The sequence below is a fragment of the Triticum urartu genome, chromosome 4A (genome assembly GCF_056163025.1).
Source record: "Triticum urartu cultivar PI428250 chromosome 4A, HENAU_Tu73, whole genome shotgun sequence".
Taxonomy (NCBI): domain Eukaryota; kingdom Viridiplantae; phylum Streptophyta; class Magnoliopsida; order Poales; family Poaceae; genus Triticum; species Triticum urartu.
In genome coordinates, this window is record NC_141876.1 from 26,508,354 (window position 1) to 26,522,273 (window position 13,920).

Consider the following 13,920-nt stretch of genomic DNA (forward strand, 5'->3'; position numbering starts at 1 on the left):
GCAAAACGTGTGCCGAACTTAACAAATGAGCACACATTTTTCATAATAATACCATCAAGCCACTACATGTTATCGCACACCATTCCTTTAGTTCTACTAGATGACCCGTTGCGCCAATGGCGCAAAGGCCGAATGAAAGCTAATCGGCGCGAGAGTATGCTCTAACATATTATTGTTGCCGAGAGCAAGCCAACTATTTAAAGTGTGTGCATCAAAATATGTAGACACTGAATGAAACATATGGAAGTAAGTATGGATTGATGATAGATAGATGGTTGCTGATGATACATGTTTTTTAATCATTAACAATGTTATGAGCAAGGCATGTAGATAGGCAGAGATATGTTAGACAGATGTATCGCTGGATGTTTAGAACGACTTCTTTGAGGCAGCTATTCATAACTGCTATTCTTCGTAGCCTGCATTGCTCAGAGCAGAAATTCCTTCGATATCATCGTCCAGGCTCCAATAATAGTGGTTTGTTTGCTGGAGATCATATTCAGACTGTTGTTGTATCGCTAAGACCGATCAGCAATATATGTTACCTGTGATAAAACATGATTGAGATTGTTGTCTTTGGAGCGGTTAAATGATATAAGGAAGAATATACTATCAGCAACTATAGTCTATGATTTTGTATCTGCTTGTGTGTGTATAAATCTCTTGAAAGACATACAATTATCAGAGTAACCAAATTATATGTGCTGTGTACCTATCTGCAAAGAGAACAACATGACCTTAAAATTGCTCTGCTTGTAGTTTTGGTCAAGTAACAAGAAAACCTGGGATTAAGAGGTGCAGGTGTTTGGTCGGTGTTGCTAGTAGAAAACAAAAAGAAATTGTTGCTGATGCTATAGTATTCTTCAGAAGAAGGCCCTGCAGTATTTTCACCCTTAACAAAATATTCAGTCAATCAGCCATGTGCATCACATAGTCCACGGCAATCTCTTTTGTGAAGAACAAATATAATATCTACAACAAGTTAATCGTGCGAACCAGTTTCAGCTATCAGGAAGCGAAGGAGAATTGTTCTCTGTTCTCTAGCCATCAGAACACAATACTAAGTCCTAACTGAACAGAAATATTGCCTCAATCTTAAAATCTGATGCTTTCTTTCATTGTTATAAGGAGAATCCCCAAATCTATGCTGATTCTCTCTAAAACTGAACATAGGCCAGATCTGAAACCAAAGCCTGCCTAAGCACCATCCTCAGGATAACAAAAAATATGCATTGGGTGGAGTTTAGGAAGAACTAAAATCAACCAAAACAGTGTCTAAGGACGAAATATGGCACTATATTAGGATCCCGGGCATAGGCTCATGGCAACAGGAAAAGGAAAAATGGGGAGCAGAACGAATCTAGGTTGCAGAGAAAAAGAATTTCCAAACAACATGTATAGGGCACACTAAGCATATAAACAGCAAAAGTTCACTTCTGAATTTGGTCACACAACATAAAGAAATCTTAATATGAGCTTGTAAGTGCTGCAGATATGATCACAGGGAATGTTTGATGCAAACATTAGTGTGAAAGCATGCATAAAAGGAAAGGTTGTTTTCTTCAGTCATAGTGTTCTGAAAACAACAGTAGAAGAGGAGACTTTCACATATATACAATAAGCGATGGTAAACCGCTCTTGACCATAGAGACAACAATAAAGTCTAAAGATCGTAGACTACATCATAGACTACTTTTCACCAGAGGCAGCAAGGGAGGACTAAAGTCTATACATATCTTGCTGAGAGTAGTCCAAAATGGGAAAGATGCTGGTCTGATAGATATGAAACAAAAGGTGGTTGTTGCAGTAACCGATGAAGCACGCTGTCCAGGATACATTCAGCAAAGTTTACCAGAAACTGTTTCTGGTTGCTTCAAGGCGCTGCTCAAACTTCATAGCAATGTAGCGTAGCCTTTGCGTCAGTCCTTCGATGCTTGCAAGAGCTGTTTTCATAAACTCCCTTGGTGTTATCCTGACCTTTCAGGTGGCGAGCAGCTGTTGTGTTTTCTATTTGGGCAGAATACGAGTTCATATACCTAACAGCGTAGTAGCATGTTTTGCGCAGCTTCTTGATTGTCTCATTCGATGAAGTCAACCATTTGACCAGGTGCGTCACTTGATTTTCTAGCCTCTTGACATGGGTGTAGTGGTAGCCCCTCATTTCTTTGCCATATGCATTCTCCATGTATCTAATAGCCTCCATAGCAGCACTGTCTTCTGCATCTTCATAGCTATCTAAGATTGCACCTGGTATAGAACTCGGGACAAGTGAATCATCTAGCAATTCCAAAGTAGAAATGAAAGTCACTGTTACACGATTCTTTCCGCCTGGGTATATTTTGTGCTGGTAAGTTGCAGGGGGCAGCTTTAGAGCTTTCAGCATGAGGGCAAATATGTGGGCATAAGGAATCACTATCAGGTAGTCATTATCCTGTAGGGACAAAGCAAGGGTAAATTTTAGTTAATATCATATCATCTTTTTGAAACCCTTCTCTAAAGTAGTGATTCCTTATGCCCACATATTTGGTTTCTACTGTATAAGTAACTTACATCTGTAGAAGTCAGTAGATATTAGCAGATGTAAGTTAATGCACAAACAAACTGAGACTATAAAACAAACTGGTCATATCACCTAACCATGTAAACTCTTACAATAGACAGTGACAGTTTGCAGTAATGCGGTTTCTTTTAGAAGCATTCCAAAAAACTGACAACTAAATGAAAGCAAAGAATAGGAAGTGATCCGACCTTTTCCTCACATAGATCCAATATTTTCAGTGGCATCCTTTTTTGTGATTAGTGCAGAACAAAACTGACCCTTTTTCCCTGTTAATCCCAAGACAAAATCAAATCTGCCTTCAAATGGAATTAAAAGATCAAGGTAATGAGCAAATTTTAGATAATACATCAAATGGAATCAAAACTGCCAAATTGCATCCATAAAAGAATATAACTGCACATACATGTTTAATAACAATCGTGGTCTAGCAAAACCAAAACTCAGATCAGTATATGGCATCGCTCACCATTGATATGTTACAAAACCTGGGTCAATTAAGCCGCTAACCTGTTTACACGCAAGAACAAAATATAAATAGCATGAGGCAAACCTTGCAAAAACTTGGGATGAGTCAGGTGGATCTCAAACAATGTTTATCCAATTATTATTATCCTCACCTCCTCACATAACCTGAGATTGAAGTAAGAAAATGGGATGAGTTCACCTTTGATCTGCAGTAGCACATTTAGGAATACCCAATTTCTTCTTCCATCATGCAAGTACCCAGGACAAAAACACGTCCAGCTCGTTGGTGAGCAACCTTATCAAAGCTCCTACAAATAGGAAAACAATGATTTCAGGAGGGGAAATGACACCAATAACTATCAGGCATAGCTCACTGTATGAACTTAATACCATTTGCACATTTGGTACTGACAACAGTTCTAGCGATAAACAAAAGATGCAGTAGTATATGAAGTCAGGTAAGTGTACACTCAAATACACCGCTACATGAAAACAAAAGCCTACAAAGCACGCATTTTAGTGAACATGTTTCAGTTTTCTTTTCCTATCCGCGTTTGAAAAGGATAAAAGAGAACACAAGCAAACCTAAAAATAACCTCATGACAAAACAAAATATACAAAATTTCATGTCTCCTATAGTCTTATACAACAGGGGGAAAAATCAAGTTACCAAATGCTAATCTATGGGTAAAATCATCATGAAGAATTCTGTAGGGTCGAGAGCCCCATAAACAGAAGTAAATATCTACTTCATGGATTCTTGTTATGATTGAGTGGAACTAATGTTTTGACTGGATATTCCTTGTTTCTTTATACTTTTATTAATCTCGAAATCATCTTTTTATGATTGACTGGAACTAATATTTTGAAGAATGAAATCACGTGGCTTGCATAGACTAATCCTCACCTGCTAGCCTTCTGGGATTTTCATCAAACACCTTGTAGGAGTAGCACAAAATCTGCACAAGCAAAGATCAGAAAAAGTTCAAAGAAGGAGCAGGGCATTTATAGGAGGAAAGAAATTAGGAAGAGGACAAGAGTGTGTGCACTTCCTGGCTGGAGAGGAACTCCGAACACGCCATCGCTTGCGACGACGACGAAGAGGTGGGCCGGGGTGATCTCCACGGTCTTCACCTCACGGTTGCCGAGGCTGCGCGTGAAGGCCGTGCTCGGGTAGAGCCCATGGCGGGCCCAGACGCGAGGCGGGGTACCCCTCGTAGGCGAGCCAGCCCTCGGCGTCGGGGTCGCGCACGCCCTCCACCTGCTCGACGGACATGACCCGCGCGCACGCTCGTCGGCGTGGAACGGCGCCTGGTCCCACGACACCTCCTCGGCGACGACGCGGCCGACGCGCCAGACCCGGTCACGGCGCGCAAGTCCCCGACGTTGGCCACGTGGAGCACGCCGCCGGCCACGAGCGCCGCGACGGCGGTGGTCCCGCTCACGGAGTTGTCCACGGCCGCCGCCGCGCGCATCTCCTCGTTGACCCCGACCATAGCCGCCCGGAACGCCCCCGCGGGGTCCGACGCGAGGAGGCTCCCTCTGGAGGCGTCGTCCTCGGCCGCGAGGAGGAGGAGGCGGGGAAGCCCATCCCACGAGAACCGGGACCAGGCGCCGTGGCCGTCGAAGACCGCGAAGAGGTGGAGATCGGGGTCGCCCGCGGAGCGCGTGGCCACGAGGTACACGTCCTGCGACTCCCGGCCCGGGGAGTCCGGGTAGAGGCCGTCCACCGTCAGCGTGGTGTACTCCAGCGCCAGGCCCGCACCCGGCACCACAGCGCGGCTACCGGGCACGCCACCGCCTTCCCGCCGCCCTCCGCCGTCGCCCCGCGGCAGGCGGCACCTGCCGTGCGCGCACCCCATGGAATGCGTGCGCCCTCCACCAGCACCCCCCGGGATGCAGCCGCGCTCCTCATCCTTCCCAGCAGCTCCACTGCACCACGACGGCGCTGATTCCCGTCCTTGTCGCCCACCTCCCCTGCTCCTTCACACAACCACCGCCTCACCTAACCCGCACCCGATACAGATCCATGCGCCGCCGATGGGCATCGGACAATGGAGAGAAGGAAGGAGGGGGAGAGAAACGAGGACGGGAGCGGATTTGGTAGCTAGGTTTTACTGCTCGCGTCTCATCCGGCGTCCACACCACCAATCGCGGACCAAGCCACCTCGCAAACTCTCACCTGCGCCACATCTACCACAGAGGCTAACAAATGGGCCCAATGTTTCTGAAGCGGAAGAGATCTAGCTGGGTGCATGGAAGGACGGTGAGGGTATACCAGCGCCAATCCACCCACCCGCCTGGCAGCCCCACGACGCCTCGTTGGTCTGTAATTGTTTTTTTTTTCACCCAGGCACAAGCGACGCACCCTCAGTACCTACCCCGCCAAGCCGGACCCGTGAGAGATGTGGCCCACCCGTCATCCAGATGAGTAAGAAATGATAACGTGAAAAAAACAAGCGGTAGGATCTCTGCCAGCGCGGTAAAAAAGCTCCAGCGAGGCAGATCGAGTGAATGAGGATGATTTCATGACGCAGATGCCTCGGTTTGGCGGGTAGTCTAGAGCGGTCTATATGTTCAATTGTGTACCCAATAGAGCACACAATTCACATGACAAAATCATATGCGTTGTCACGAGATATTACACCCAAGTTGCCTTTATAAATCGTGTGCCTAACTTTCAAACAATCACGCACGAGTATACATATCACGCATGGTGTGCGATGCTCCAAGCCATCACAAACAATTTGATTACGTAAAGTGTTTGCCAATCAACGCACACGTTCACAATATAGGAATATGTGTGTTTCATTCCTGGCACATGAGTTTATTTTTCTACTACTGTTTGTGATGCCTACATCACACAATTTGGTCTAGTGGTGTGTGGGGATGTATCTGGTGCACCGGGGCAATTTGTGCTACCGGTGCACCGGTCGCTCGTTGCACATTCAAAAATGTTCCAAAAAATCTGAAAAAAAATCTAGTGCATTGACACAACATCAATGTACGTTGTCAGAAAATTTTAAATCAATATTTGAAACATTGCTCAAGATACAAAAATAACAAATTTGATACTGAATAGTACATAACACAAGTTAGGCTTCAGTTTTGGCCCATTAGCACATTGAGGTCAAATTTGTCATTTTTATATCATGAGCATTGTTTTGAATTTTGATTTGAATTTTTGTGACAACATACATTGATGTTGTGTCGATACGCTAAATTTTTTGTAACTTTTTTTGAATATTTTTGAATGTGCAACGGGTCCGGTGCACCGGTAGCATCAATTGTCTTGGTGCACCAAATATGTTCCCAGTCGTCTCAGGCCCAATCTGCAGTAGTGGGTGCAGCTGTACCATTAAGTATTGGACCATAGTATCTTGGGAGCGCTTTTCCAAGCAAACACCAAACTTGCCATGGCAACTTTGTAGGATTTACCATGATCGGTGGTGAAAATTGCCATGCGGCGCAAAAAAAGCAGAAAAATTGTCGTCTGTCTGATCGTGATCAAATGACGTTGAGGGTGTCCGCGGGAGGCCCAAAGAAAAATGACTTTAAACACTTATCATTCTCGTGGGTATTTAGAAAATTTACGTGCAAGGGAATGTAGGGGATTGGGAGGGAATGTGGAGGATTGGTGAATTGGAGGGATTCACCAAATCCCAGGTAATGTCGGTCCCTTTGGGGCTTGAAAACCCCCTCTGCCAAACAAGGCCTAAAATAGCTTCCAGAGCGATGGCCAGAGCTGCCCTTTATGTTACTTTATTAATATTTTTTAAGAACTTCAAAATGTGGCTTTTGCTAAATTCGAAACAAAAACCAAATTATATGCACGACTGTCCAGAAAATTCATTTTTATCTAGCATTTTCTACTCATTTTTGAAACCGTCTGAACCCAAAATGTTCAATTGGGACACCATCTAGTACATTAAAAATATGTGACCCACATGTCACTCGAAAAGATAGTTTAAAGTATATATAATCTCAGATACCTTTGGGCCAAGAAATATTTTTCTTCCAAATCGGGTTACTCCCTGGGTTCCATATGCATGGACAAAATTCAGTATCATCTATGCATATTAAAGATAGCAGGGGACGGGAAAGGGAAAGCCGATTGAGCAGCCCCAGGAAATTGCTTCTTGGTAGTATGTGCGATGAGAACCGTAAGGCCCATAATGTATGTTGCTTCTTGGTAATCTGTGCTTCAGGGATTCCTCTTAGGGGATGGACGATTGTTAAGCTGGATTAGTTGCTAGGTACTCCTGCAGAAGATGAAATTTTCCAGTTAATTTACATTATATGCTGCTTATAACAATAAGAGAGGTGCATCCTGGAGAGTGGTTATTACAAAATTGACATTCAGTTTGAGCACATAAATGTTTTCCCCTACATCTTTCAAAATAATGCGACACTGACGATCAAATAAACCCATGATTCAAGATCTCCTAACAAAACATTCTATCAGTTTATTGTAAGCCTTAAAATAAGCATAGTGGGAGTGTTACAAACAAAACATATACTCGATAATATTCTAGAAAAAAAGGTGAGTTCTCACGAATAACTAGATTTGACATGGAAGATTAATTTTAGATAGATTCTTCTTCTCGCGTTAGGAAATATTCAGATAATACAATATTTATAGAAGGTTCTAAAAGAGATAATCAACTTAGAAATGTCCACGGGTGTCCTACGGAGAGATTAGTAAACTAGCAAAAGACAGACGTGCGTCTTGTTGTATAAGGGCATCTCCAAACTGACTCCAAATCGGACACCGTATCCGTCTGTGGACCGGTGAGGACTAGTCCACAGATATTGATGTGGGAGCCGGTCATCCAACCTTGTCCGCATAAATTTCAAACATGATTTCAACATACGGAAAGAAACATGATGGAATTCTACAAAATTCAACTAACCAAGCCCCCACAACAATCAAAATAATTATAGAAAATAGCACAATTCATCCATAAGTTGCATGCAAATATCTCTAATGCAACAATAGTTCAACTAGATAACCAGATGTTCAACAAGTTTTTCATGTCGATGCCCTAACAACTTCGCATTGTGTTCATGGATGATGCGCATGTCGTAGGGCGCAAAGTGCTTTCGCACATGAAACGAGCGATGCACGCTCTGCCAAAAGACCCCGCCCCTTGCGCTCCTGCCTACAAAGTCCATAGATATAACCAACCACGCATCACACAACAACTTATCATCCTTCACCGAGTACCCCGCCCTCGTGCTTTCTCTAAGAAACAAGATGAAGTTCAAAAATAAGCTCAATGTCATTTGACCGAACACATGTCGGGTGTGGTGTTTGCTATGGACGTCGTCGGTACTGGGGCAGAGGGTACATGGTTGCGGAGGGATTCTGGGTGGATGGCGGCTGCGTTGGTGGGGGCTGTGACGTCCTATGATGTGCGGGAAGGTGTAGATGCAAGGCAAGGGGGAGCATGACGGAGTGGAAGAGAAGTGGATCGGAAGGGGGAGTTGGGTGGGACAGGGGTGTCGGAGTCCTACGTGGTGAAGGTCCGAACCGCTCCGCAGACCAATAAGGTACCAAATTGGATGGCAGACTGGATCTAGACAGTTTGGTCCGAAAGGATGAGGACCGTTTGAGGATCCGCGTTGGAGATGCCCTAAGATCTCTAGGAAGTATTAACGAGTTGAGTTGTCCCATGTGTGAGAACGGCCGGCGAGTGCGGCTACACGTCCTCATGTGGTTCACAGAAAGCATAATGCACAAAGGTTCAAATGTCTTATTATTCTTATAGTGTGGGCCTTAAAAAGTATAGGCCATATAACAACCAAAATTAATGTGAACATTATGTAATTGATGAAGTTCAGAAGCATGTACCTTAACGATATTATGCAAAACTTTGGCTTCATTGTTTTTGTTGAAGTGGTCACGAACAGGCTGTGGTAGAAGAGAAACTGGTAAGATCATAAATACACTACAAGTATATTTCCAAATAAAAAACTGGAACACGGAAAAGGCAAAAATGATTTTGTAATAGGTTCAGTTTACATATAAAGTTGGAAAGTGTATTTTACCTGCAATATGTCATTTATTGCTTTTGCAAGAGAATTTTTCACATCACGAGGATGCAAAGCACCACTATGATAATCCGCAACGAATTCTTCCATTCCAAGGTAAGTTCTGTTTAAGAGGGCACAAGTTAAGATCTACCAAAATAATTGAACTGCTGTCATATCCAGAGCTCATAACTTAACTGGTGCTTAATAATTCAAATTTTGGAGTAATTTGTAACTGATAATAGCATAAAATGTGCGACTTCTTTATTGCTCATGCATAACCTATGGCAAATAATAAAATTTCTAGTTATAGTTTATCTAGAAGAAAAATATTACCTGCTACCACCATGACTTTCATGCCGAACTATCTCAAACTTTTCAAGACTAGGGAAAACAATGTGTTCAATGTACTCCAAGCATATATTTCCTTCAACAATTTTGATAGGGCAGAAAGCTTTATTTATCTTCAACTTCACCAAACCCTGAATAAACAAGTCCATCATGAAGTCATTATCACCACAAAAGAAAAATGCGTAAATATCAATTGATATTTCTAGTGATTAATAACTTAACTGTTTGAAGTAACTAAAAGTTGTTAATAGAAGAAAAATCGTGATACAAACCTCGCTATCATCCATAAATATATCCAAGGATGGATTACTCTTTGACATCTTTTGGCCTTCTTTGAAACTAGTTAGCATGTCTAGTTAGTGTTATGGATAAGCACATACACCACAGACCTAGCTATCTCTAACCATGCATACCAACAGTAAAATAGATATACAAATCACATATTCATTAAAAAATGGATACGATGTAGCAATATAATTGGTTTATTCTTTCCCATGCATTCACAATATTCCCTAGCCATGATATTCTCCTCTCTTTGATCTATGCCCACCAGGCATATGTCTACCTACAAAAAATAATTAAAAAAATCATAACGGCATGTTATTAATAAGTCAGTAAAACTAAGAAAAAAGTCGTAAGCTTGTTAGGTTTCATTGAATCATATATAAATACCATACTATAGCATGTAAGCTTTGAATCATATATGCATGATGTAGATGTTCATTTAATTTGTATAATTCATCTCATTCAAAATTAATTAGTTTTATAAAAAAATAATCTATTTTAAGATTCACGGAATTGTGCATTGTAAAGCATAAAGTAAAAAACAAATAGTGGCAATTCATTAACAAAAAAAAGCATGGAGTCTTCTAGATTATACATGTGGCATGATCTGGTGGAATGTAGATGATATCCAATGGCCAGTAGTGCTCGGATTTGCCATCTATGCACAGTCGGATTGGCTTCATTCAACGACCAACTTTCAAAGTTATCCGCACACTATATAGGGGTATAGACTAGTATGTGCGGAATTTTATAACAATATACTTTTCACATGTGGCATAAAAAAAGATAAGTTTGTATTTCAAATGGGCAGATTTTTTTGTTGACCCGATATTTTGTCCTTTCTGTGTAGCCACAAATCACAATATTTTCAAACAAAATTTCACAGAACCATACTGCATACATATAAGTTTTCACAACAAAATAGTTTTTTTTAACTTTAAATATGTTTTTTGATTTTTTTAAAAAATACCAAACTCCAAACTCAGCAGCCATAAGTCAGCACTCATATAGGCTTCCTTATCACGGAGCATGTTGCGTATTCACAAAATACTAGGATGTGAACATACTAACCTCCGTAAAGAGTATGTCAGCACACCGCATGATGGGGTCTAAGAGCTTGGTAGCACTCACGTGAGCCGGGTTAAGTTGCAATCTAGCAAATGACAGATCATATGTTAATATCTGGAAGGGGCAAATATAACATTAAAGGTAAACGCAATCTGGATGGGAAATATACCTCATTAATCTTTCAACTTTATTTCTCCGCGCAATGTCCATTACAAGTGGCCAATACTCTTGTGCACGGTTGTTGATTTGTTCAGGGGACCATATAAATTCCACCTTGTCTATGTTCATGCCAAGAGATTCCCAAATCTCAATCATGTAGCGACTGATTGTTCTAACCTTGTCCAAATCCTTTGCCGTCTTCTGGACCGCTACCAAAATCTTCACTTTACATCCAGCTCTGACCATTCTATTTACATTTATCGCTTTCCCAACACCCTGAAAAAAAACAAATGTCTGATTTATTTTGACATAATAGATGTGCATGTAGCGAAGTTATAGGCACAACTAATTGATTCGACGGAGAAGATGGATTTATTAAGAACCTGGGCGATGTGCACGCGGCAAGAGGGCTCGAAGTCAACATAGCATACCGGGTTGTGCTTGACATGCAGCAGGGGTAGCAGCTCGTCCTCCCCGATGCACTCTTCCGCGATGCTCAACACCGTCGCCAAGCGCTCTTCCGGGGTCATCACTGCCATGGTATTCGAGAGCTCCTCCGAGGCAGACATTACGGCTGGTCACCGCGCCAGGCAGTGTGGACGCGATCGATTACGTTGATGGGGCGTGGACTGCGGATCCGCCGGAGGAAGGTCTTCCCCCACCCCCTCTTATATACAAGGAAAAGACGTGTAGAGAGGCGAATCGACGGAGAGAGAATCTACATATATAGATTGAGAGAGATCGTGACGGGAGGCGGCCGGACAAAAGGGGGGGCGCGGAACAAGAGATTCGTACGGAGTATATTTACATTAATATAATAAATAATATATAATATAATAAATAATAACAACAACAATAACAAAATACAATATATAATATAATAATAATAATAATAAAGAATTTTACAAAATAGTCCCTGTAGTTTTTGGTAATTAACCCGCAGTACTGTTTTAAGTGTTAAAACGGAGAAAAACGTTTCGTTTTGCATTTTAGTCCCTCAAAAAGTGCCATATCAACCCGCAGTCCATTGAATTTGCCCCGTCGTTCGCCGTCCTCCCGACCCCCATCTCTCGACCTCTCTCCCGACCACCCACATCTCTCTCGCGAACTAGGGTTAGGCGCCGCCACCGTCTTCCTGGTCAACGGCGAGCTCCAGCGTCACCTACGGCCAGGCCCATCCCCGCCTCCCTATCTGCCCACAGGAGCTCGACCCTGCCGCCCTCTCCCGATGGGAGCTCTACCACAACGACCGAAAGCCACCGGACGTTGGTCCTCCTATCCCACGTCGCCGCCAGCCGCCTGGACAACGCGCTGGAGGCCCTCGCGGCCGCCGGGACTCGTTCCTCCACAAAGCCCTGATCCGGGCTTCACCGACGCAGGCCTCCATGCTAGCCTGTCACGCCCCGGAAGGGATCGGGGTGGATTCGAACGGGAGGATCACAGATCTCGCGAAGAAGAAAGGGGAAAGTAGGAACCGAACTAGGGTTTTGTATTGATGTAAGATATATGTTTGAGTAATGAAATGGTTCTTAGATAAGGAATGCATTACAAGACGAGGGGTGCAAGCTTTATAGCTCAGCTGGCACGCGGTGACGGCAACAGTGCCATAAATGAAACGCTACAGGAAACGGCCGAAACGGTACAGTGGGACGGCGAGCAACGTGAGCAGTCCGATCGTCGGTTCGGTGGTAGATCATGGACGGTCGTTAACTGAAGAAGGGAGACACTAGTTAATTGAAGATGCAGGCCTGACAATGCCCCCGGGCAAAATCGAGCTTGTCCTCAAGGAGGTGATCTGTTGAACCAGCGATCAATGGTTGCTTTGAAGAATGCAGGAAAGGTCTTCTTCATGAATGACGCGTCTTCCCATGATGCTTCGTTAGGTGGCAAGTTTGCCCATTGGACGAGCCATTGAACCACCGGCAGGTTGTTGCGCGGTACCTGGCGAGTCTCCAGTACCAGAACAGGTTCAGTAAGTATCAACCCATCTGCTCGAACCAGAGGGAGGTCAGCACAAGGAACGGCCGAGTGCCCAACATGTTTTTTCAACTGGCTGACGTGGAACACTGGGTGGATGTTGGTGCTGTCAGGTAAGAGGAGCTTGTAAGCGACGCGCCCAACTTTGGCTATGACACGGAAATGCCCATAGTACTTGCTCTGTAGCTTGATGTGAGAGCGTGCGCCGAAAGCATTCAGGCGGTAGGGTTGCATCTTGAGATATACCATATCCCCCACTTCTAGTACTCTCTCAGTGCGTTTACGATCCGCATACTTCTTCATGCGGGCTTGAGCAGCTGTTAAGTTGGTTTTCAGGTGCTGGAGGAGTGCATCTCTGTCGGTGTAAAACTGCTGAGCCTCTGTTGACAGGTTATTGGGCAGAATGTTCTCGCAGATGTTGGGAGGTGGGTATCCATAAGCTACTTCAAACGGTGTTTTCTATAGAGAGGAATGGTATGACGTGTTATACCAGTACTCTGCCATGGATAGATGTTGTGCCCACTTCTTGGACTGAGTTGATGTCAGGCAACGAAGGTAGTTTTTGTTGGAAATATGCCCTAGAGGCAATAATAAATTAGTTATTATTATATTTCCTTGTTCATGATAATCGTTTATTATCCATGCTATAATTGTATTGATAGGAAACTCAGATACATGTGTGGATACATAGACAACACCATGTCCCTAGTAAGCCTCTAGTTGACTAGCTCGTTGATCAATAGATGGTTACGGTTTCCTGACCATGGACATTGGATGTCATTGATAACGGGATCACATCATTAGGAGAATGATGTGATGGACAAGACCCAATCCTAAGCCTAGCACAAAGATCGTGTAGTTCGTATGCTAAAGCTTTTCTAATGTCAAGTATCATTTCCTTAGACCATGAGATTGTGCAACTCCCGGATACCGTAGGAATGCTTTGGGTGTACCAAACGTCACAACGTAACTGGGTGGCTATAAAGGTACACTACAGGTATCTCCGAAAGTGTCTGTTGGGT

General features: G+C 43.4%; 2 protein-coding genes and 1 pseudogene across 3 annotated transcripts; all 3 read right to left on the bottom strand.

The window, feature by feature from the left end:
• Positions 1 to 1,541: 1,541 nt before the first annotated feature.
• On the bottom strand, positions 1,542 to 5,252 carry LOC125550384 (putative protein phosphatase 2C 65 pseudogene; annotated as a pseudogene). Its single transcript, XR_015600174.1, has 3 exons — positions 3,933 to 5,252; positions 2,749 to 3,333; positions 1,542 to 2,247 (listed from the first exon to the last, which is right to left on the bottom strand). The product of XR_015600174.1 is annotated as a putative protein phosphatase 2C 65 pseudogene (transcript).
• A 1,887-nt stretch (positions 5,253 to 7,139) lies between these two features.
• Positions 7,140 to 11,547, bottom strand: LOC125554554 (tyrosine--tRNA ligase 1, cytoplasmic-like). Its single transcript, XM_048718077.2, has 9 exons — positions 11,305 to 11,547; positions 10,932 to 11,197; positions 10,766 to 10,847; positions 9,872 to 9,974; positions 9,682 to 9,761; positions 9,395 to 9,540; positions 9,077 to 9,182; positions 8,880 to 8,939; positions 7,140 to 7,287 (listed from the first exon to the last, which is right to left on the bottom strand). The coding sequence occupies exons 1-9, from the start codon at positions 11,488 to 11,490 to the stop codon at positions 7,261 to 7,263; spliced, it is 1,056 nt and encodes a 351-aa protein (XP_048574034.1). The 5' UTR covers positions 11,491 to 11,547; the 3' UTR covers positions 7,140 to 7,260.
• A 1,156-nt stretch (positions 11,548 to 12,703) lies between these two features.
• On the bottom strand, positions 12,704 to 13,201 carry LOC147974577 (uncharacterized). The gene has a single exon (XM_087520082.1). The coding sequence runs from the start codon at positions 13,199 to 13,201 to the stop codon at positions 12,704 to 12,706; it is 498 nt and encodes a 165-aa protein (XP_087376208.1).
• Between the last annotated feature and the right edge of the window lie 719 nt (positions 13,202 to 13,920).